Source organism: Protopterus annectens, chromosome 3.part1 (genome assembly GCF_019279795.1).
Source record: "Protopterus annectens isolate FY-2018-M chromosome 3.part1, PAN1.0, whole genome shotgun sequence".
Classification (NCBI taxonomy): Eukaryota; Metazoa; Chordata; order Ceratodontiformes; family Protopteridae; genus Protopterus; species Protopterus annectens.
The window spans coordinates 1,064,613,060-1,064,638,111 of record NC_056732.1 but is presented as its reverse complement, the minus strand read 5'-3'; the positions used below and the strand labels follow the sequence as shown (position 1 = coordinate 1,064,638,111).

The window sequence follows — 25,052 nt, the reverse complement described above, 5'->3', positions numbered from 1 at the left end:
ACATGAATGAGCATTAAGTGTACCATGGCAAACACTGATGAATGAGAGTTGAGTTTCCCACTTACACAAACCAGTGGAAAAAATAAATTTGGTTCACTTTTCTCTCTAATATTAAGAACCCTAAGACCTTGAAAGTTTTTTGAAAATACTGGAGTCTCCTTCTCAGTAACTATTTCTGAAGTTACGCATTTTTTCTAGTTTCGCAGTTTCATACTATAATGGCTGTAGTACTGCGACTTTTTAAACACAGTTATGTGTCTCAAAGTGCAAGCTGAAAGGCATTTCTAATCACTACTGTATGTCACAATGCCAACATTGTACTATTTACAGCCTCTGTGTACCAGGAAAGTTTAAATGGGAAAAGAAGTCCCTTCTTCAGCGAAGGACCGGGGAGAAAAGCTCTGTATGCACATACAATGCATAAAAATATAATTTTAACATACATTAATCATATTAAACAATAAAGTAATATATTTTAACACACATTCGGTTTGTCACATTACATCCAGCTGGTTATTATAACCATTAATGTAAAGGTAGTTCAGGGATTATAGCTAAAAAGAACTAATTTCTACAAGAATGGGAGACAAAGCAACAATACAAGCAGAAATATATTCAGACTAAGTAGAGGTTGAGATTACAGTAGATAAGAAATGGGATGAGGAGAGAAAAAGTGAGAAGTATAGTATACTGGAGTGAACAGACAGTAATAGGTTAGTTTGGGGAGTACAGTGTAGAGGTGGCGAATGAAAAAAGTACAGTTGTGTACACTTACTATAAATGTAGATGTTCGCATGTATTCACTGTTGCAGTCATTACATTTGAGGTAATCTGCTTGCAGTAGCCCTCAGTCGGCCTGAATTCCAAAGTCTTGGGTCCTGAGACGGTTGCCGTCTTCTCTTCCATGTCGCCAGGTCGTCAGGGGTATAAAACATGCAGCCGACGCCATTTTCTTTAATTTCTCTTGCCCCCGATGTCAGGTGCCCCCAAAAAGGTAGCAATGTTCTAAATATATATATATATATATATATATATATATATATATATATATATATATATATATATATATATATATATATATATACACATGCATCAATATAAACTTTACCTTCATCTACAAGCAAATACACCACATAGGTTGTAGAAGATACAGAAGGAAAGATAAACTGTAGAATGACAGGGGGATGGCAGGAGGGTAACCTGGACTGCAACAGTGAATACACTCGAACATCTACATTTATGGTAAGTGTACACAACTGTACTATGTTCTTCGTGTTTCACTGTTGCAGTCATTACATTTGGGAAGAATCCCAAAGCTATGGTTGGGAGGCTGGAGCTAAACAGCATTAGGGGTGGCTATAAGGCCCTGAAGCATTGCAGTGGCAAAGCCTGCCCTGGACTTAGAGTAGAGCGGCAAATGGTAATGCTTTGTAAAGGTGTGACCAGAACTCCAAGTAGCAGCCTCTTGAATGTCCTTGGTTGGTACTCCTCTGAGAAAGGCTGCTGAAGTAGCTGCAGCCCTGTTGGAGTGAGACCTAATGCCTTTGGGCACAGGTTTGTCATGGTGTAAGTAGCAGAAAAGTACAGTTTTGTACCTACCATAAATGTAGATGTTCGAGTGCTAATACAGCTGCAGTAATCACAGATGGGTTTTCAGCTGTCTACTGTTGTGCACTGTCTGATTGCCAGTGTCTTCCATTTTTCGGTTTTTAATTGTGATAACAGGAACTGTTGGTACTTTACCAACCAAGACTTTGTTACTGCAGCTGTATGCACGATGAACATCGGATGCAGTGGCTTATCCACTTTGAAATTGTCTGCTTTGAAATAGCCTTTCCTTCTGATCCTGCAGCATATAACACTAGTAATCGCTTGGTTTTTCTTAGAGCTTTAGTCCTGCTCAAGTAGAATCTTAGCTGTCTGTGTACGCCCAAGGAATGTAGAATTCTCTCCCCTTTGTTCTGTGGATTTGGATAAAAAGTTGGCAGATGAATTGTTTGGTTTAGAGCCACACTGGAAACGACCTTAGGTATAAAAGTAGGATTTGTCCTCAAACACACCCTGTCTGGGTAAAATATGATAAAAGGCTCTACAGCCATGAGGGCCTGTAGCTCTGAAACTCTTCTTGCTGAAGTAATTGCTAGTAGCAGAATTGCCTTCCATGATAAGAACTTTATATCCGCGGTAGCAGCTGGTTCAAATGGAGGCAGGGTGAGCTTTTCCAACACATAATTGAGGTCCCATGCAGGTAATGGTGATCTTCTAGGAGGCCTTAAATTTTTGGCTCCTCTAAGATATTGCTTTAGTAAAGGATGAGAAAAGATTGGGGGCTCTGTATTGTAATGAGCCGAAATGGCAGAGGCATGGATGAGAAAGATAGGCCCTTGTCCAGCATCTCAGTTAAGTATTGTAATATCTGAGGAATATGCGGTTCTGCTGTATCAGTTCCTTGTGCTTGATTCCAAGCACAGAATCTCTTCCATTCATCAGCATAAGATTTTCTAGTACTAGGCCTTCTGGCTTCCAGAATGACATCCGTCACAGCTTTACTGAGAGATGTTTGTATGATTACAGGATTAGCCATGCTGCCAGGTTCAGAGTTTGTAGTTGATTGTGCAGGATCTGATTGTTTTGCTTGGACAGCAGTTGTAGTTTTTGAGGCAAGGTCCAAGCTGGGTATTGAGACAAGTTCCTTAGGATTGGGTACCAGTATTGGCGAGGCCAGTCCGGGGCAATTAATATCATCTTTGGCTTCTCTTATCTGACTTTTAGGAGGACCTTGGGTAGCAGAGGCAGAGAAGGAAAGGTGTAAACTGATAGGTTTTTCCAACTGAAGGATAGGGCGTCCACTTTCCATGCTTGTCTGTGATAAGTCTTTGTGCAGAATCTTTTCAGTTGATAATTTTGAGGAGAGGCAAATTGGTCTATGTCTGGGCTCCCCCATTTCTCTGCCATCATGCTGAAGACTTGTGGATTTAGTTTCCACTCATGAAGATTCATAAGGTTTCTGCTTAAATCATCTGCCAGAGTGTTTTGTTTTCCTGGCAGGAATTGAGCTAGAAGATTTATTTGGTAGGTCAAAGCTGTGTCCCACAGTGCCATGACTAATCTGCAAAGGGGGTATGAGTGTGTGCCCCCTTGCTTGTTTATATACCACATGACTGTGGTGTTGTCCGTCTTTATCAGTAGTTGTCCTGGATGAAGTAAGTCCTTGAAGGCTGTTAGGGCATTTTGAACAGCTAGCATCTCTTTCTGGTTGATATGTAGATGCATTTGATTTGGTGCCCATATGCCCTGAATGCATCTTCCTGCCATGTGGGCCCCCCAGGCATAATCTTATGCGTCTGTTGTTAAAGTATGGCTGGCAGGGGGTAGAGTGAAGGGCCGTCCCATGTTTTGGTGACAGGCCTTTCCCCACCATAGAAACTCCTGTCGCAGGCAGGGGATGAGAGGAATCATTGTTTCCAGACTGTGTGAATGTTGACTCCATAAACTTTTTAGGTACCATTGAAGTTTCCTCATATGCAGTCTTGCATATGGAATTAGTAGGAGGCAGGATGCCATGAAGCCTAGAGCCTGCAGAATTTGTCTTGCAGAAGTTTGTGGTTTTGTTGCCATCAGTTTGAAGTAAGTAGTCAGTTGTCTTTGTTTGTCTGGCATGAGGTAAGCCATCTGGGCAGTTGTATTCAAGCTTGCACCCAGGAATGTTATATTTTGAGAGGGTACCAGCTGTGATTTCTTTTCATTTATTGTGTACCCTAGGCATGTTAGAAGCCTTTTAACATACACCAGGTGCCATAGAAGAGTGTCCTTGTTCTCTGCTTGAATGAGGCAGTCGTCCAAGTAAGGATATATTTGAATACTTCTTTGTCAACAAAATGCAATTACTGGTGCCAGGCACTTTGTAAAGACCCTGGGCACAGTAGATAAGCCAAAAGGCAGTGCAGAGAATTGGTAATGCATTAAGCCAGCCTTGAATCTGAGGTATCTTCTGCACGACTGTCTTATTGGGACATGCAGGTATGCTTCTTTTAGGTCTAAAGTCACCACCCAAGCATTCTTGTCCAGCATGGGCAGAAGCTGTTGCAAGGTGAGCATTTTGAATTTTGGAATGTCCAGGTATGTGTTCAAAATTGATAAATCCAGTATTGGCCACCAGGCCTAGTCTTTTCTGGGTACCAAGAACAGTCTTGAGTAAAAACCTTGTCCTTTTTCCTGTTCTGGTACTGTCTGAATGGCCCCCATATCCATGAGGGACATAACCTGTTTCTGTGCCTCTGCCCATTTTTTTTGGCAGATCTGGCCAACCATTTGTCATTGACAGAGTGTGGAAATGGAATCTGTATCCCTGTGATACGATGTCTAGTACCCACTTGTCCTGGGTTAGTAACTGCCAATTTTGAGCAAAAAGTGCTAATTTTCCCCCTATGGGTGCTGCCAAAAGATAAGTGCTTGGTGTAGGCAGAGGGAAGTCATTAGGATTGCTATCTGTAGGTTTGCACTTTATCTCCTCCAGATTTGGAGGTGGATGCGCCCCATTGCTTTGACCTGTATGAGTCTTGAGCCTGGTACCTGGAACCCTTAGGGCGTCTGGATTTGCCCCTTTGAGCTCTGTCTGACACAGGAAAGTACCAATTTTTTGTAGGCCAGTGTCTACTGAATCTAGGTGTCTGCACTTGTAAGAAATCTTTAACAGTTTGCATAGACTTAGTTTTGTCTTCCATTTTCTTTAAAACCTCTTCTGCCTTAACACCAAACAGAGAATCATGCTGTAAAGGTGCATCTAACAATTTAGCTTTAACATGATCAGGCAAATTTTGTTCCTTTAACCAGGCATAAAAAATAACAAAAAATGAATTTCCAACAAAAAGCGAGACACGAAAAAAGTACACTGTTTTAATATAAATAAAGTGCTTTTCGTTGTCGTGAATACGGCAACTTCATCAGATTACATAAAACAAACTCCTTACAAGTTTAAATAGTAAGAAATCACATGAACAATGATCAGCTGATCAATTCACCATTAAAAAACCATGACCAATAGGTAATTGGATCGCTAATAAAATAATACAAAAACAGCACATAAACTCATATCACCAGCGTAAATATAAAACGTTTTCAAATAAAACACAACTAAAGTAGTTGTAAATAAAGGAATTCCTATCATTATTGCAGCTAAGGCAGTGAAGGAAAGTCCACTTGCCTTATATTCATATTATACTGTTGCTAAGTGGGAAAACGTCAACAAGTAATGCATCACTAAACTATGCAAACCTCTCAATTGTGAAAGATTAGACCAAATTGGATATACAACAGTTCAAAAATAATAACTACTAATATAAACTTATCATAACACAATTTGTTTGTGTCTTTCGGCTTTTCCCGGTTAGGGGTCGCCACAGCGGAACTCCGGTCCGCTAATGATTGGCAGTTGATTTTTACGTACCAGCTTGCCAGGCCTGACGCACAACCTTCAACGAAGGTATGCCCATTCACGCATGTCACCACGCAGAAGACTCTCTGAGAATCGAACCGGACAGCGTCTTACTGTGAGGCGACAACGCTACCACAGCACCACCACATAACACAATAAAAAATAATAATAAACCTAACATAACTTTCAATAATAACTGACTAAACGAGACTGTGCTCTCAATTATTCGTACATGAATGGCATACTTCTCTCCTAGGTCTACCTAACCAGACCTTTGAGCTTTAAAAGACAAGAGATGTTACAGGAATCATTCAGACCAGGGCTTGAAAAGGCATTAAGCCTTATCTGCCAAGCTAACTGACGTTCTTCAAGTAACCAGTTAGAAGGACCACCCCTAGGGTCCATAGTCACTTGGTCGATTGCTTTGAATAGGAAAATATGGTTCCTTTAACCAGGCATGGCTCCTAATCACAGATGCAGTAACTGCAGCCCTGCAGGAGGCCTCGAAAGAATCAAAACCACAATGCAAAGTATGCTTTCCAACTTGGTCAGCTGCATGCAATAATTCCTGCAATTCCTTATTTTCTGCACATTCTGAAAACATCATCATTTTCTGTTTCAGCAATCCCATAACATGTTGTTGGTACTTAAGCATATGAAACTGACAGTTTAAAGCCCTGATTGCCAAGGTTGCAGATGTATAAACCTTTTTTCCCCATCTGTCCAGTGCCCTTGAATCTCTGTCAGAGGGGGTAGGGTTTTTTGCTGTTGAGACCTTAACTCCCTTTGGACCCTGTGAAATAGTTTCAGGATCAGCAGCAGGGTTTCTAAATAAAAATTTATGAGAGTCAGGGACCCTGTAGTACCTGTCAGGCTTACTGGGAGCCGGAGGTAATGAGTCAGGGGTCAAGCTTGACTTCGAACACATCATCCACAATGTCTAAAACAGGGGGAATGGCTAAAGGCTTGAGCTGAGGGAGAAGGAAATTCCTGAGCCTCTTTTTTGATTCTGAGAAGTCTTGACTCTCCCAGTGAAAATGCTCCCTCAAAGTATGCAAGGTTTCTCCAAATGAATAATCCTCAGGAGACGATGCAGATGGAAAAGACTCCTCAGCATCAGAATCCTCATAGGGAGGTAAAGATAATTCCTGATCAGAAGAGGAATCAGAAAAAATAGAAACCTGATCTGAAGATTCATAGTCAGTGTCTTGCCTAGGCCTCTTACCTGGAGGGGGATGGGTACCCCTGATGAAGGTAATAAGGTCTTCAGCCATTTTGATCATCTGTTTTTTTAGCCATAGAGGCCTGTGCACGTGGCTCAGGAGTCGGTTTTTTAGTTTTAGAAAGTGTCTTTGCCTTAGGTTTTGCAGCTTTCGTTGGTTTGATATAAAAATGTTGAGGTCTGAATACACCCTCAGAAGCCGGTGCCTGCTCAGCGGCTCAGGACCCATCCGAGGGAGATACATCCATCAGTCCAATACCTTGAGTATCTTGTGGCATGCCGGACTCCACATGGGTGTCGGTAGAGGCCTGCGACTCGAAGGTAGCAGGTATCAGGGGCTGCAAAAGCGCCTCACTGAGTACTGGCGAACCTGCGACTGGCTTAGGAGAATCTTCGTCATCGGTTTTGGATCTCGACTGCCTTTCTCTGTCTTTTTCTTTGCGTTTTTTATGTACTCCAGTAGTCGGATTGCTATTCGAAGACATTTCTGGGTAGTTAAATCTGTTTCCAAAATACTTAGATGCAAAAATATACAGACACTTAATAATGCGTTGGTTAAATCTAGCACAAAACTGACAGCCAGGCATGTTGTGATCAGGGCCTAGGCAAGGAATACAGTATAAATGAAAATCCTTATGAGGTATTTGCTTCCCACAGGTAATACAATTATTAACTTTTTCTGACATCGGTAAAAAGCAAGAAAAAATTTTCCCCAACGGGGTACTTAGCTTTAGTGAAGACTTCGGTTCTGAAACTCAAACTCGAATATTTCAGTAGTCGGCCGACCGGCACTTGCAAAATGCTTCTGCTTCAGGCACCACGTGGCAAGAAAGACTAAAGAAAAAGGTGTCGGATGCATGTTTTATACCCCTGACGACCTGATGTCATGGAAGAGAAGACAGCAACCGACGCAGGACCCAAGACTTTGGAATTCAGGCCGACTGAGAGCAACCTGCCAGCAGATTACCCAAATGTATTGACTGCAACAGTGAAACACGAAGAACACCTTTTTCTTTAGTCTTTCTTGCCACGTGGTGCCTGAAGCAGAAGCATTTTGCAAGTGCCGGTCGGCCGACTATCTGAGATATGAGAGAGGAGATGCCTGAAGTTGATGATATTATTCCCCATATACTACTATTAATGGTGTCATTTATAAGTTGAATACTTCAACCTGAGATACTGAAAGGGTGGACTCCTCTTATATTACACTGGTTGCATCATTAGGGCAATTAAGGTATGCATCCAAGAACATCTAAGAGACATAATTAACAATTTAATTCAGTTCAGAGAAAAATTCTTTGCTGAAGCCCAAATTAATGTCCTCACTTTCACATGTAAAATTATGTTTGTTTTAAAGCCTTGTATATTAGCAGCCAGGTCTGTAATGTGGATGACTAAAGCCTTGAATACAATGTACATGGCCCAAGTTCAATTAGCAGATTGGGCATATAATGGAGCTGCAAGGGGAGTATGGGTGTGTCTGTCCTGTGAGGGAGAGAGAAGATAGCTCTTAGCCAACTTGCTGACTCTCTAAGAAAGACAAGTGATATTTTGTGTGAAGCAGTTAGACACTGTAATCAGAAAGTAGGTAGTGGCTGCCTAAACTGGTGACAATAGTGTTTGCCTCCATATGTAAAAGACTATGGATGCATGAAGCAGAAGGGTTAGGGCAGTCCCTGCAATTACTTAGATGCTCATGTCACCAAGAGGGATAGATTTTGGGCCATAAAAGCCCCAAGTTGCTAGAATGCAAACAAGGGATACAAGCAACCTTCAAAACTGCCAGAATAACAGCTTCTACAAACTGCTGTCACTCTCAGACTCTTCCACAAACTGCTGTCACTCTCAGACTCTTAACTGACCAGTGAAATACTACCACAAAGTGTTAAAGTCAGCGAGGAATTAGACAACCAAGGATACATAAAGCCTTGAAGACTTCATATGCCATTCCAACATTTTTACATGCATAATGTAACATTGTTTAACACAGATGCAAATGCAAGCACACAGACACCAAATAGACAACACTTACCTTGTCTTTATTAATGCTGACTTTACGTGGAACTTTAATATACGTACTGATAAAAAAAGAAAAAACAGTCAAGTTGGGCGGATACTGCAACAGCAATTTCATACATAAAACTGTACAAATTTCTGTAGAAAACAGCATTTTAAGTACAGTTCAAGCTAGGATTAAGTTTAGTTTAGTTCTATAAGTACAAATATATTTCTAACTTGCACATACAACTTTTTGCTTCACTTGCTGGCTTCTTTATGATTAGAACCATTACAGTCTCTAAATGAGCAATTGCCTATTTTTCTTACAAAAAAAAATTAATGTAATAACCATAACTGTTTTGATTCATACAATCAGAATGCTTTCCAACACAACATGACTGGGTCTTTGATCATAACCAACTTGTTATATGCTTGAGACACAGATGCTACAATATTTACCTCAAGAGCAAAACTGGGAAGTTGAATCTTGACAACCGTGTTGCGAGCGTATACATAAACAGTTCCAGTGACTGGATCATAACTTCTTTTATAGTGTGCAGAGCTTTACTTGCTCCATGTACTACCATTTACAAAAAAGAAATAGAAGGTATAGGATTTAAGAATCAGCAACCACAGACTACTCTAAAGAAAAGCAAAGAAGTTTGATTTCTGTGCTAAAGCAAGCCATGACACTGAAGATCACAAAGCAAGTGTTTGGGACATCTTGTCACATAACTGCTCACAGAAATGCCCACTGATATCTACATTTGTTGGCAGATCTAATGCAAAGCAAGGTATGAAAAAAAAATCCTTAGTTACTATATGACATTACTCTGACTTAACGGGTTATATGATATATAAATATATATTTGTGATATTATAAAAGCGAACAGGAGAATTCCAACTTTGGACCCAGTTTTAAAAGATCTAGTTGGAGATGCTCCCTATTTTGTCTACAAAAGAAATAAGAACTTGAGACAATTGCTAAGTTACTGCCATAACAAGTTGGAACTCCCAAAATCTAACAGAATTGGTACATTCCTGTGCAGGTACTGTACCTGCTGTAAATATATCTCATCACAAAATTAGTTTATACATCCTCATATAGGCAAGAAATATAAATGTCACACATATGCAGACTGCAGAACTAAACATTTAAGTTTATACCGCCTCTTGCCATTTATGTTCGTTTTATTTATTTCAGTTTGATGACCGGGGAGTCCACTGGGCTCAGGAGCCCGTTTTCGGTGAAGGCCCAGGGAGAAAAGCTCCAACATTACATAGTAAACATTATATTTTCAGATTAAAGTTACAATTCAGGATGCAGATACATAAGATAAGCAAAATACAGTTAATATAGAGCGTGTAGATAAATTATAAAATCAGAGACATGAACTGGTAAATTGGTAAAGCTCCACATTACATAGTAGACATTACATTTTCAGATTAAGTTATACTGGAAAGATGGATAGAGCATTCAAGGAACGTATCTCAAAGCATATTAGTTATATTAGACTTCAAGCCTTGAAAAAATTCACTGGTTAGACATATTAATGATAACAGTTAACATTGGTTCTCTTTTATGGCATTACAAGTCACTAAAGAGAATGTCAGAGGTGGTGACATTACTCTGAGAACAGAGCAGAATGAGATGAAGTGGACTGCCAAATTACAAGTTTACATATCACCATCACTAAATGCAAATTTGCCTTTAAAACTAGCTGTATAAAAAAACTATAATTTTTTTTTTTTTTTTTTTTTTTTAGAGGGCAGTTCCCCTAAGTAGTTATCTGATTGGATGTGTTTTAAGTATTTAACCATGATCTTATGTGGTAACGGCAGATCTGAGGAAGGGTTTGGTGTACCCCAAAAGTGCTCGTCACATGTTTTTAATTGTGTTATTTTATTAAAAGATGTTCTTTGTGTTTCACTGTTGCAATCATCACATTCGGGTTATCTGCCTGCAGGTAGCCCTCAGCCGGCCTGAATACCAGAGTCTTCGGATTTCTGCATCGGATACTGTCACTTCTTCCATGAAGTCAGGTTGTCAGGGTTATAAAACATGCATCCAACGCCATTACATCAGTCTTTCTTGCTGTATGGTGCCCAAAACAGAAGCAGTTCGCAAGTGCCAGTCAGCAGACTCCTGAAATTTTTGTTTTCGAGTTTCAGACCTGAAGTCCTCAAAAAGATAAGTACCCTGTTGGGGATCTGTTTTTCTTGTTCTAATCGATGTAAAAAAAAATGAACAATTGTCTTGTCTATGGAAAGCAAATACCTCATAGAGATTTTCATTCTTACTGTGTCACCTGTTTAGGCCCAGACAACGACATCCCTCCCTGTCGGTTTTGTGCCTTGTTCAATGCCTGAACTATTCGTCAGGCTATTTTTGTAGCTAAATACTTCTGTTCTCAATCTCCGTACTCCGAAATGGCTTCGTTAAGCCATCCAACTACCGATCTTCCGAAAAATCATAAGGACAGAGACAGATCGCATAGGTCCAAAACTGCCGACGATGCTTCCGATAAGCTAGTTGCCAGTCCGCCGGTACTCAGTGAGGTGCTTTCGCAGCCCCTGACACCCACTACTACAAATTTGCAGGCCTCTACTGAGACCCATTCGGAGTCCAGTATGCCTTGAGATGCTTCTTTGACTATGGAACCTGTGGATGTCTCTACCTTGGATGGGTCCAGAGCCACTGTGCAGGCAAAGACTTCTGAGGGTGTAATTCAGGCCTACCGACTTTCATATTAAACAGACGACTTTGTTTCAAGCTAGAAATACTGAATTCCTCGCACTACGCCAGGAAAACAGACCAAACCGCATTCTCAGGCCCATATGCCTCAAAAACAAATGATTAGAATGGTTGAAGACCTAATACCTTAATTAGGGGAAGCCAGCCTTCCCCCTCTAAGACACCTAGAACTGATTTTCTTTCAGATTCTTCTGATCAGGAATCAGATCTCTATGTTCCTTCTGACTACCAGGATTTGCCCTATCTACTTATGAGGATTCTGATGCAGAGGATTCCATTCCCTCTGCTTCCCCTCCAGAATATTTTTCTTTTGGTGAAACCTTGCATACCCTTAGGGAGCATTTCCGCTGGGAAAGCCAGGACTATTCAGAGTCCAAAAAGAGACTTCGGGAATTTTTACTCCTGCCTCAACACAGGCCTCTAGCTATCCCTCCTGTTCTGGAGATTGAAGATTATGTTTTCTTGGAATCCAGCCTTACCCCAGACACTTTGCCTCCAGCTCCCAGGAAACCTGAGAGGTACTACAGAGTACCTGACTCTCACAAATTCCTCTCCAAGAATCCTACTGCGGATCCAGACACCATTTCCCAAGGACCAAAAGGCATTAAGGCTACTACTGCCAAAAATCCTACCCCTTCTGATACAGACTCTAGAGCTTTAGACAGATGGGGTAAGAAGGTATACACTTCTGCTGTTTGGCCATTAGGGCTGTAAATTGCCAGTTTCATATGTTAAGGTATCAGCAGTGTATTATGGGACTACTTAAACAGAAAGTGATGTTGATTCCTGACTGTGTTGAACACAAAAATTTGCAAGAGTTAATGCATTCTGCTGAACAAGTTGGTAAACATATCTTGCAATGTGGTTTTGATACTTTAGAAGCATCTTGCAGGGCTGCTGTCACTGGGTCTGTACTTAGAAGGCATGCTTGGCTTAAGGAACAAAACTTGCTAGATCATGTTAAAGCTAAATTACTGGATGCACCCTTAAACCAAGACTGTCTTTTTGGCAGCAAAGCAAGTGTCGTCCTCAAAAGGATGGAGGAAAAAGCTAAATCTATGCAAACTGTTAAAGATTTCTTACAAGTACAGCCTCCTAGATTCGGTAGGCATTGGCCTTCAAAGAACTGATCCTTTCCAGTCCCTTCCATGCCTTCTCAGTCCAAACCCAGAAGCAGTAGACCACCAAGACTTCAGTCTCAGGCTATGCACAGATCTAAGCAGTGGGGGGCTCCCACTTCCAAAGCAGAGAGTAGTAAGCCACCCCTATGGAAAAACGGCACAATGACTTATCCTTAACTCTTCCAAGCCCTGCTCAACTACTTGCTCCCTCCGGAGGAGAATTCCAACTTTGGACCCAGTTTTAAAAGATCTAGTTGGAGATGCTCCCTATTTTGTCTACAAAAGAAATAAGAACTTGAGACAATTGCTAAGTTACTGCCATAACAAGTTGGAACTCCCAAAATCTAACAGAATTGGTACATTCCCGTGCAGGTACTGTACCTGCTGTAAATATTTCTCATCACAAAATTAGTTTATACATCCTCATATAGGCAAGAAATATAAATGTCACACATATGCAGACTGCAGAACTAAACATTTAAGTTTATACCGCCTCTTGCCATTTATGTTCGTTTTATTTATTTCAGTTTGATGACCGGGGAGTCCACTGGGCTCAGGAGCCCGTTTTCGGTGAAGGCCCAGGGAGAAAAGCTCCCACATTACATAGTAAACATTATATTTTCAGATTAAAGTTACAATTCAGGATGCAGATACATAAGATAAGCAAAATACAGTTAATATAGAGCGTGTAGATAAATTATAAAATCAGAGACATGAACTGGTAAATTGGTAAAGCTCCACATTACATAGTAGACATTACATTTTCAGATTAAGTTATACTGGAAAGATGGATAGAGCATTCAAGGAACGTATCTCAAAGCATATTAGTTATATTAGACTTCAAGCCTTGAAAAAATTCACTGGTTAGACATATTAATGATAACAGTTAACATTGGTTCTCTTTTATGGCATTACAAGTCACTAAAGAGAATGTCAGAGGTGGTGACATTACTCTGAGAACAGAGCAGAATGAGATGAAGTGGACTGTCGAATTACAAGTTTACATATCACCAGAACTAAATGTGAATTTGCCTTTAAAACCAGCTGTATAAAAAAAACTATAATTTTTTTTTTTTTTTTTTTAGAGGGCAGTTCCCCTAAGTAGTTATCTGATTGGATGTGTTTTAAGTATTTAACCATGATCTTATGTGGTAACGTCAGATCTGAGGAAGGGTTTGGTGTACCCCAAAAGTGCTCATCACATGTTTTTAATTGTGTTATTTTATTAAAAGATGTTCTTTGTGTTTCACTGTTGCAATCATCACATTCGGGTTATGTGCCTGCAGGTAGCCCTCAGCCAGCCTGAATACCAGAGTCTTCGGATTTCTGCATCGGATACTGTCATTTCTTCCATGAAGTCAGGTCGTCAGGGGTATAAAACATGCAGCCGATGCCATTACATCAGTCTTTCTTGCTGTATGGTGCCCAAAACAGAAGCAGTTCGCAAGACTCCTGAAATTTTTGTTTTCGAGTTTCAGACCTGAAGTCCTCAAAAAGATAAGTATCCTGTTGGGGATCTGTTTTTCTTGTTCTAATCGATGTAAAAAAAAAATGAACAATTGTCTTGTCTATGGAAAGCAAATACCTCATAGAGATTTTCATTCTTACTGCGTCACCTGTTTAGGCCCAGACAACGACATCCCTCCCTGTCGGTTTTGTGCCTTGTTCAATGCCTGAACTATTCGTCAGGCTATTTTTGTAGCTAAATACTTCTGTTCTCAATCTCCGTACTCCGAAATGGCTTCGTTAAGCCATCCAACTACCGATCTTGCGAAAAATCATAAGGACAAAGACAGAGACAGATCGCATAGGTCCAAAACTGCCGATGATGCTTCCGATAAGCTAGTTGCCAGTCCGCCGGTACTCAGTGAGGTGCTTTCGCAGCCCCCGACACCCACTACTACAGATTCGCAGGCCTCTACTGAGACCCATTCGGAGTCCAGTATGCCTTGAGATGCTTCTTCAACTATGGAACCTGCGGATGTCTCTACCTTGGATGGGTCCAGAGCCACTGTGCAGGCAAAGACTTCTGAGGGTGTAAATTCAGGCCTACCGACTTTCATATTAAACCGACAACATTGTTTCAAGCTAGAAATACTGAATTCCTCGCACTACGCCAGGAAAACAGACCAAACTGCATTCTCAGGCCCATATGCCTCAAAAACAAATGATTAGAATGGTTGAAGACCTAATACCTTAATTAGGGGAAGCCAGCCTTCCCCCTCTAAGACACCTAGAACTGATTTTCTTTCAGATTCTTCTGATCAGGAATCAGATCTCTATGTTCCTTCTGACTACCAGGATTTGCCCTATCTACTTATGAGGATTCTGATGCAGAGGATTCCATTCCCTCTGCTTCCCCTCCAGAATATTTTTCTTTTGGTGAAACCTTGCATACCCTTAGGGAGCATTTCCGCTGGGAAAGCCAGGACTATTCAGAGTCCAAAAAGAGACTTCGGGAATTTTTACTCCTGCCTCAACACAGGCCTCTAGCTATCCCTCCTGTTCTGGAGATTGAAGATTATGTTTTCTTGGAATCCAGCCTTACCCCAGACACTTTGCCTCCAGCTCCCAGGAAACCTGAGAGGTACTACAGAGTACCTGACTCTCACAAATTCCTCTCCAAGAATCCTACTGCGGATCCAGACACCATTTCCCAAGGACCAAAAGGCATTAAGGCTACTACTGCCAAAAATCCTACCCCTTCTGATACAGACTCTAGAGCTTTAGACAGATGGGGTAAGAAGGTATACACTTCTGCTGTTTGGCCATTAGGGCTGTAAATTGCCAGTTTCATATGTTAAGGTATCAGCAGTGTATTATGGGACTACTTAAACAGAAAGTGATGTTGATTCCTGACTGTGCTGAACACAAAAATTTGCAAGAGTTAATGCATTCTGCTGAACAAGCTGGTAAACATATCTTGCAATGTGATTTTGATGCTTTAGAAGCATCTTGCAGGGCTGCTGTCACTGGGTCTGTACTTAGAAGGCATGCTTGGCTTAAGGAACAAAACTTGCTAGATCATGTTAAAGCTAAATTACTGGATGCACCCTTAAACCAAGACTGTCTTTTTGGCAGCAAAGCAAGTGTCGTCCTCAAAAGGATGGAGGAAAAAGCTAAATCTATGCAAACTGTTAAAGATTTCTTACAAGTACAGCCTCCTAGATTTGGTAGGCATTGGCCTTCAAAGAACTGATCCTTTCCAGTCCCTTCCAGGCCTTCTCAGTCCAAACCCAGAAGCAGCAGACCACCAAGACTTCAGTCTCAGGCTATGCACAGATCTAAGCAGTGGGGGGCTCCCACTTCCAAAGCAGAGAGTAGTAAGCCACCCCTATGGAAAAACGGCACAATGACTTATCCTTAACTCTTCCAAGCCCTGCTCAACTACTTGCTCCCTTAGGAGGAAAGCTCGCCCTGCATGCAAAAACCTGGGAACTCATTATCCAGGAAAAATGGGTTTCAAACAGTTTCCCTAGGATACAGATTCCACTTCCACTCACTCCCAACTCCAAGTGAATGGCCAGACCTCTCCCCAAATCAGTGGGTGGAGGCCCAAAAACAAGTTCTCTCTCTCTCCTCAGTATCAGGGCTGTTCAACCTGTCCCAGCAGAACAAAGGGGACAGGGTTTCTACTCCAGACTGTTCCTGGTGCCCAGAAAAAAGAGCTCTTGGTGCCCTATCCTGGATCTGTCAATTCTCAACACCTTTCTGGTGGTCCCAAAATTCAAAATGCTTACACTGCAACAGCTTCTTCCTATGCTAGCCAAGGATGCCTGGCTGGCAACCCTAGACTTAAAAGAAGCTTACCTGCACATCCCAATAAGGGAATCCTGCAGACAATACCTATGTTTCAGGGTGGGCTCCATGCACTATCAATTCTCTGCACTTCCGTTTGTGAATACCCTGGGCGCAGTAGATAAGCCAAAGTACCTAGCTCCAGCCATTGCATTTTGCTGGCAGAGAGATATTTAGATTTACCCATACTAGGATGACTGCCTGATTCAGGCAGAAAGTCAGGACTTGCTATTACAACACCTGGCATTTGTAAAGAGACTTCTAACCTCACTGGGGTACACCATCAACAAGAAGAAATCACACCTAGTACCCTGCCAATGGATTGTATTCCTGGGAGCAATCCTGAACACAACTTCCCAGATTGCATTCCTCACTCCAGAGAAACAAGTTTATTTGACAACCTACTGGCCACAAAAACCCAGCTATCTGCAAGGAAAAATCCTGCAAGCCCTGGTGTTCATAGCCTCTTGCATTCTGTTAATTCCATACTGCATACGAGGAAACTTCAATGGTATCTAAAAAGTCTATGGTGTCAACATTCTCAAGACCTGGAAACAATGGTTCCTATCATTCCTTTTAAGTGCAGAGTTCCTTTGGTGGGCAGAGGCTTGCTACCACAAGGGACTCCCTTTCACTCTACCCCCTGCCACCCAAACCCTAACAACAGACACATCAGACTATGCATGGAGTTCCCACATGGCAGGGCAGTGCACTCAGAGCAAATGAAACCCAAAACAGATGCACCTGCATATCAATCAAAAAGAAATGTTAGCTGTACAGAATGCTCTGACAGCCTTCAAAGATCTTATTCTTCCAGGACAACTATTGTAAAGACAGACAACACCACAGTTATGTGGTACATAAACAAGCAGGGGGGAACCCATTCCTACCCACTGTGCAGACTAGCCATGGCTCTGTGGAACACAGCCTTGAGCTACCACGTGAACCTGCAAGCTCAATTCCTGCCAGGCAAACTAAATTCACTGGTAGACAACTTAAGCAGAAATCTCATGGACCCACACAAATGGAAACTAGAACCCAAAATATTCAAGCTCTTGAGGATAAATGGGGGACACCAGAGGTAGACCTGTTTGCCTCCCCTCAGAACCACCAGTTTGAGCAAATTCTGCACCAGAACTCCCCACAGTCAAGCTTGGAAAGTTGATGCCCTAGTCCTTTATCTGGGAAAGCCTCTCAATTTATGCCTTTCCCCCTCTGGCTCTCCTCTCGAAGGTTCTACTAAAGATCAAACAGGACAAGCCAAGGACAATACTGATTGCCCCAGACTGGCCACACCAGCACTGGTACCCCCTTTTGCGCAGTCTGACGGTGCTGCAACCATGGCACCTGCCTCAGACCCCTTCTCTGCTGTCAAGGACGTCCGCAGGCAGGTGCAAGGGGTTGCACTTGCACCCCCCTGGAATCGGCTGACTAGTTAATGCTGTAATTTAAAAAAAAAAGTTTTTTTTTGTTTTTTTAGTGCGTTCTTTAAGAAGAAGTCCATGCTGACAGTCCAGTCGCAGGCAAATTGGTCTCATCATTGCTGACATCATCGCTCTCGCTCATATTTACAAGTTTGCGAGTGGGAACTCACACGGATGGTTTCGCAAGCGGGAGGATTCGAGCGGGAACTGAAATGGACGGATTTGCAAGCGGGAGGAAACGGATGGAAGATGGGACACTTTCAGAGTGAGTAGTGTGTGTGTGTGTGTGTGTGTGTGTGTGTGTGTGTGTGTGTGTGTGTGTGTGTGTGTGTAAAATGCCCCAGGTGTTACATGGTGGTGGGTAGAGAATAAGGCTTGAACCCTATTACCTTGGGCCCAAGTGGCAAGAGCCTGAATTCCCTACCCACCACCATTTGTAAAAATGTTGCAGGTTTTTCCCTCATACTTTTTCTGTTCCTCATAAAATCTGTGGTTTCTGTATGTGTCCTTGTTGCCTGACAGCTACATGTTCTCTGGTTTGATTCTAGGCTGTCTGGAGTGTTTCTCCCTGGGCCTCTGCTAAAAATTAGCTTTTTTTCCAAGTCAGACTTTCCTGGTTAACAAATGTTAAAAAAATGGACACTCATTTCAATATCAGACTACATATTCTTCAGAAAGTGCATGGTAACAAAAGCTTTTATTTTAGCAATTTTCTTCTAAGTGTACAAGATGGATATTTGAAATGTATCCCTGTCTTTGGGACTGTATTCCCCCCATTATTGGCTTCATCCAGGTTTTGTGCTAAGGTTGAGAGCTATGGTAAGAACTGAATTCACTGAATATGTTTGGGGGCTGTATTTACCCAGTATTGGCTTTATTCAGGTATTTATTGGCTTCATCCAGGTTTTGTGCTAAGGTTGAGAGCTATGGTAAGAACTGAATTCACTGAATATGTTTGGGGGCTATATTCCCCCATTACTGGCTTTGTCTGGGTGTTTTTTGCTAAGAGGTTGAGAGCTATGATGAGAACTGAATTCACTGAATGTTTGGGGGTTGTATTCACCCATTATTAGCTTTGTTCAGGTATTTTGTGCTAAGAGGTTGACAGCCGTGCTATGGTGAGAACTGAATTCACTAAATGATAGCCATTTAAGTTTCAGTCTTCCTCTTTCACAAAACAGCTGATTTGGCGTAGTGGTATGTTGCTCTGACTGTTTTGCACAGGGTCCCCTGGGTTCAAGACGTGGCAGTGAAATGTATGGTGGTAACGCAGCATTTTATTCTAGCAACTTTCCAACATTATACAAGCAATGTTTAAAAAGTGTCCCTGGTTTTTGGCCTTTTGCCCCCAATAAATTTTGGCTTTTTCCAGATTTCTTGTGCTGCAATGTTCAAAGATACAGCTGAGTGTCGAGTAGATTTTACAAGGAGCTGAGAGCTGCAGGGGAGCAAAAGTTTAGTGCTGCTTATGTTTAGTCTGCTCGCACTTTTAATAGCACAACAGGATAGTGTACTTGCTTTTGATGCTGAAGGCTGTGGGTTCTACTCCCACAATAGGTAGATGCATTGCTGATACTGTACTGTGTTGTAAAGGGGGTGGATGCTGCAGTTATTTTGGCAAAGATGCCTAGTAACTATAAACCTGTTATCAGTTTGCTATCCATTCCCTATTGGGATATTACTAGCTTATCATTTTTTTATTGCATGCAACAAAGGCAATTTATTCTTCAAGGGTATCAGGCACTTTATTTGTAGATTAAACAATGACATATAAAGTGTTTGCTAGCAGCAACCTCTTTGTTAGTTACAAATTTCTTTAATGTGGATTTTACTACTTCAGAGATTGTGCATATTTTTTACTGATACTGGTGGACTATAGAAGGTTGAGTAGACTTTTTATGATGGAAATGTTCTGAATTGGGCAGTTTTGTCATTGGTGTATGCATTTTGTTTCATTGTTTACTGGAAAAATGTTCAAAACAAATTTAAAATGCCCTCTAACAACTGTACTATATTGTACAAGGAATATAATGTAATACAGTCAGGAAGGTGTATCAAAGAGCATGTGTATGTTATGTTCGAGGGGCCAATGATTTTGAAGACAGCCCAGAGTTTATTTATCTGCCACTGGCAAAATGTATTTTCTTTGAATGTGGGTTTCAATGCAGTTTCAATGCATGTGAGTTTCAAGGGCAGAGAAGTTTTAATGTTAGTCTATTTTCATTGTGAGACTGCATTGCTTTGTTTAACAGATATGTATTAGGGTTTGTGCTGTAAAATGCAAAATAAAACTTTCAAATGAAATCCTAAATCATCGCAGAAGTAATTAGTGTTTATGGTAAATGGGGCAAAATAACCAAGGAATGGGACATTGGAATGGCTGCAGGGGGGGGGGGCTCCATTTGACCATGATTTTGTGAGGGGGGTAGCAAACTCAGACAGCCCCGGTTGAACTATACCTCTCAGTTGTCCATATCTTTGCAGAATGAATAGATATTTGCTTCTTATTTTTGGTTTGTTCCTCATAAAATTTGTGGTTTTCTAGCAAATCATTTAGGAATTAAGTCACTAAATGACAGACATTGAGTTTCAGATGTCATAACCTTCAGAAAAATGCATGCTAATGCAAGACTGTCAAGTTTATACAAGAGCATTTTTTAGTAGTGTTTGTGTGTTCCCCCCAATATATTTGGGCCTTGTCCAGATTTCCTGCATTAAGAGGTTGAGAGATACGTGCAAATCACTTTGTAGATTAGGAATATCCAAACCTCTCAATTGTCCCCAATTTTGGCTCAAAATGTTGCTCTCCCCTAATAATCCCTCCTCCAAAATGGCAATTTTGGAAGAAAATGTGGAGGGTTTACAATTATATATAACTATAATGATCAGAGTTATAGATTACTTTTATTTCAGAAATGCATGTAGATGCTCTTATTTTGTTAGCTGCTCAAGTTAACAATGTTAATATTAAAAAGGTGTCCCTTTTTTGACAGGTATTTTTGCATCACATTTTGGTCTGTTTTTCATAAAATTGTGGTTTTCTGGCAAATTAGTGGCAAGTCATTAGAGATTGAAGTTAGAAAATAATGGCAGACATTTGAGTTTCAGATTTTATACCCTTCAGAAAATTCGTACTAATGCAAGATCTACTACTGTTCTATTATCTAAGTTAATAAGAGCAATATTTAAAAATTGGCCTTATTTTTGGGCCTGTGTCCCACTTCTAGTTCTATGTATGGCTTTGCCCAGATTTCTTGCTCTGAAGTTGAGAGGTATGAGTGTCAGAGCCATCACTGTCAGCCAGAGCCATTTCAAATTATGACATACTTATTGCACCCCACCCCCCATTATAGTGGCTCTGGATGTGTCCAAGGAAGGCAAGGAGTTTAAGTGTGCAGAGTATTCCCCCATCCAAGGTAGATCACAAATACGACCGTGGCTTTTCATCTGTCCTTGATTTTGCAGAATGTTCTGGTTTTCTATAAGATTTTTATACTGTTGATTTATGCTTCTTATTATTCAGGAACTGCATGCTGTCACAGTGCCCTGTTGCACTGTTTAAGTAGCCATGGTTTAATGAACATCAGGTAAGCTTGTCGGAGATTGTAAGATGCAAGTAAGCTTTAGTAAGCATATTGTTAAAGAATTACCAGCATTGAAAGCCTTTTCGTTGTTGCCATGCAGAGAATATTTACATAACTAGATAATGTATAAGCCTTGGGTATTGAAATGCATATGACAGTATTTGTAATAAAAGGACAGGATTACAGTATTTTCAGAAGCTCATTACGTTTTATTGGAGACCAGTGTCTTATAACAGTGTCTGTGTGTTAGTACACTTGTAGTTGGGTGGCTTTAATGGTATATTGTAAATAAGCATTGCTACCTTACTTAAAAGCCAAGCCCTGCAACAACTAGGTAAGCTCCACACTGAAGTCAAAACACAATAGCTCGGGTGGGTAAATGTACTCTGTAGTAATCAAAAAAGGCAAATGTTTGAAATAGCTACAGCTTATGTGCAAACACAATAGGTAGTGATGAAACAATGCTCTGCTAAAAATGCTTTAATGCTCCACATTGCTGAGCTGCAGATCAGTTATCACTGGCTACCAGGATTTCACCCACTTCAGATCAAGCACGGTGCTGTTCTTTGCAACCTTCCCAGAACTAATTCAAGTCTGACCAGAATTATTTGGTGTGTGTGTGTATAAGAGGGAGGTAGCATACTCCTCAGCTGTCCAGGTTTTTGCAGAATGTCCAGATTTTTGCCCCATATTCCTCCTAAAAAGGATTGAAGTTGCTAAATAATGAGACATTTCAGTTTTAGATGTCATATTTAGAAAAATGCATACTAACACAAATCCTGTTACTCTTGCAATTTTCTAAGTTTATGAGAGCCATATTTATAATCTGTCCCTATTTATTTTAGGCTTTGTCCAGATTTCTTGCACTAAGGTTGAGGCCTTGAGGGTTGTGGTATGTTTGTGAGAGAGAAAGCGAAATGTCCAAGTTAGAGTTAACAGGTGGAATTAAGTGCATTTTCAAGGAACTGAGTTTTAAGGGAAGCGAAGTTTACTGCTGCTCATGCAAAGTCTATTTATAATGTGCAACTGTTTTGTTTAGCAAATGGTATCTCTATTGTGGTATAAAGTTTTAAAGCTATGTTAGTAGCACCACAAGTAGAATACTTGCATCTTAATGGAGAGGCTTGAGGTTCTATTCCTACAGCATGTACATCTGTATGTTGCAGTCCTGAGGATGTCCTCCTTTGGATGAGATGCCTAATAACTATGAACCTGTTTTTCAGCTTGCCATCCATTTTCTATTGCAATATACCAGCTTACTATTTTTTAATTTAACATAGGCAATTTATTCTTTGACGGAAGCAGGCACTGAATTTGTAGATGAAACACTGAAATATACAGTTTTCTAGCAACAACATCTTCATTAGTTTCAGATATCTTTAATGTGGAATTATTCAGATTACTTTTACTCGCAGAGACACTCAAACAAGTGTTGCTGTATAATACAAGGGATATAATTCAATTATATATTATATATTATAATTAATACAATCAGGTAAATCAAATCTTTTGCATGGCCCTAACAGTGTGCAAGGAGCCTATTGCTTGAAAACAGTTCAAAGATAAATAACCTGCCACTGGCCAGATGCATTTTCTTTGAATGTGGGTTTCAATGCTGTTTCATTGAATGTGAGTTTCAAAAGTAGAGAAGCTTTAATGCCAAGTCTGTTTTCATTGTAAGACTATTGCTTTGTTTAGGTTTAGTAAATGTCTCAGTGTTTGGGCTACAATGTTTGAAATAAAAGTTGTAAATTAAATCCAACTGCCTGTAATCATTGTAGAACTAAAGCATAAAACAGTATGCACACAGAGATTTGAACAGTGTCTATGGCAAATGGGGAGAAATAGCCAAGTAATGGGACACTGGAATGGCTGTGTGGGCAGGGCTTGGGGGTGGGTGGATGTGGGCGGGGCTGTGTTGGCAGGGGGCGGGGAGAGCTATGTGGGTGGGGCTCTGGGTTTGCACCCCCCCTGCAAAAAATCCTGCGGGCTCCCTTGTCTGCTGTCCCAGCAGGCTGGCCAGATTCTGCACCCTCAGCTTCAAACCCTGAACCTTGTATGCTGGCTAATTTCCTGAGCTCACCTCTAGCAACCCTCAGTAAGCAGGTGCTGGATGTCATTCTTGAGGGAAGGAGGCCTACTACTAGAAAATCCTATTCAAAAAAGTGGAAAAGATACTGTTCCTGGAGCCAGGCTCAGGGGATGGGCACAACGGTGCCCAGCTTACCTCATATTCTAGATTATTTAACAGAAATGCTACACAACGGCCTATCGTTCTTTTCAATTAAGATTCATGCCTCTGCTATTTCAGCACATTATAATACTGAGCCACCCCTCTTCTCTCATCCTCTGCTAAGACAATTCCTTAGATGGGGCCAAAAATGCAAGGTCCCCCAGGAGAGCTCCCACTCCAGCCTGGGACCTTAACTTTGTATTGGAAACCCCCCCCCCCCCTTTGAACCAGCTGCTACAGCAGAGTTGAAATTCCTTTCTCGGAAAACAGCCTTACTTCTAGCCATCACTTCAGCAAGAAGAGTGTCTGAACTGCAGGCCCTCATGGCAGTGGAACCCTTCATTATCTTCCATGCGGACAGGGTTTCCCTCAGGACTAATCCATCCTTTATGCCCAAGGTGGTGTCTAGTGTGGCTCTAAACCAGTCCATTCATTTGCCTACTTTTTTCCCTAATCCTCAAAACAAGGGGGAAAGGATACTGCATTCTCTGGATGTGCACAGACAGCTTAGATTCTATTTGGACAGAACTAAGCCCCCCAAAAAATCTGACAAGCTGCTAGTTAGCTTTGCTGCAGGGGCAGAGGGGAAGGCCATTTCAAAGCAAACCATTTCCAAATGGATAGCCCATTGCAATCATTTCTGCTACAAGCACCATGGAAAACCTACCTCACAGGGGATAAGATCACATTCTACCAGGGCTGCATCTACCTCTACAGCATTTCTCAGACGAGTCCCTACCAGGGACATCCTGGAAGCTGCTACCTGGAGCTCGGTACATACTTTCACCAAGCATTACCACCTGCCTATCTTTTCTAAATCCAGAGCTGGATTTGCCACAGCAAGTCTTACAGGGCCTGATTACTAGCCCCAATGCTCTAACTGCATCCACCCTTCCTTAGCTTGGGGAATCAACCCAAATGTGATGACTGCAACAGTGAAACATGAAGAACATAGTACAGTTGTGTACACTTACCAGAAATGTAGATGTTCGAGTGTATTCACTTTTGCAGTCCTGGTTAGCTACCCTCCAGTCCCCTGACTTCTCTTGCCTCTACCTTTCCTTCTTGTCTGGCATATATTATATCATGTGTATTTGCTTTTTGCTGGGGGTGTTCCATACCATATAGTTGCTTCCTATTGTGGAGGCACCTGACATCTGGGGCAAGAAAAACTGATGTAATGGTTTTCGGCTGCATGTTTTATACCCCTGACAACCTGACGTCATGGAAGAAGCAACAGCATCCGACGCAGAAATTTGAAGAGACTGATATTCAGGCCGGCTGAGGGTTACCTGCAGGCAGATAACCCAATGTGATGACTGCAACAGTGAAAACACTCGAACATCTACATTCATGGTAAGTGGACACAACTGTACTTTCTGCTTTATGTTCAATGGCCTGGTGACAGCATCAGTTATTTATCTGTACTCTCTCTCTCTCTCTCTATATATATATAAATATCATTTTCTTCTTCTTTCGGCTG

At 41.3% G+C, this 25,052-nt stretch overlaps 1 protein-coding gene across 1 annotated transcript in view; it reads right to left on the bottom strand.

The window, feature by feature from the left end:
• LOC122797748 (CMP-N-acetylneuraminate-beta-galactosamide-alpha-2,3-sialyltransferase 1-like) overlaps nt 1-25,052 on the bottom strand; it is a 696,724-nt gene that overhangs the window by 403,269 nt on the left and 268,403 nt on the right. The window contains exon 3 of the mRNA XM_044066273.1: nt 8,689-8,734. Coding sequence (XP_043922208.1) covers nt 8,689-8,734 — 46 coding nt within the window. The remainder of the gene's footprint in view (nt 1-8,688; nt 8,735-25,052) is intronic.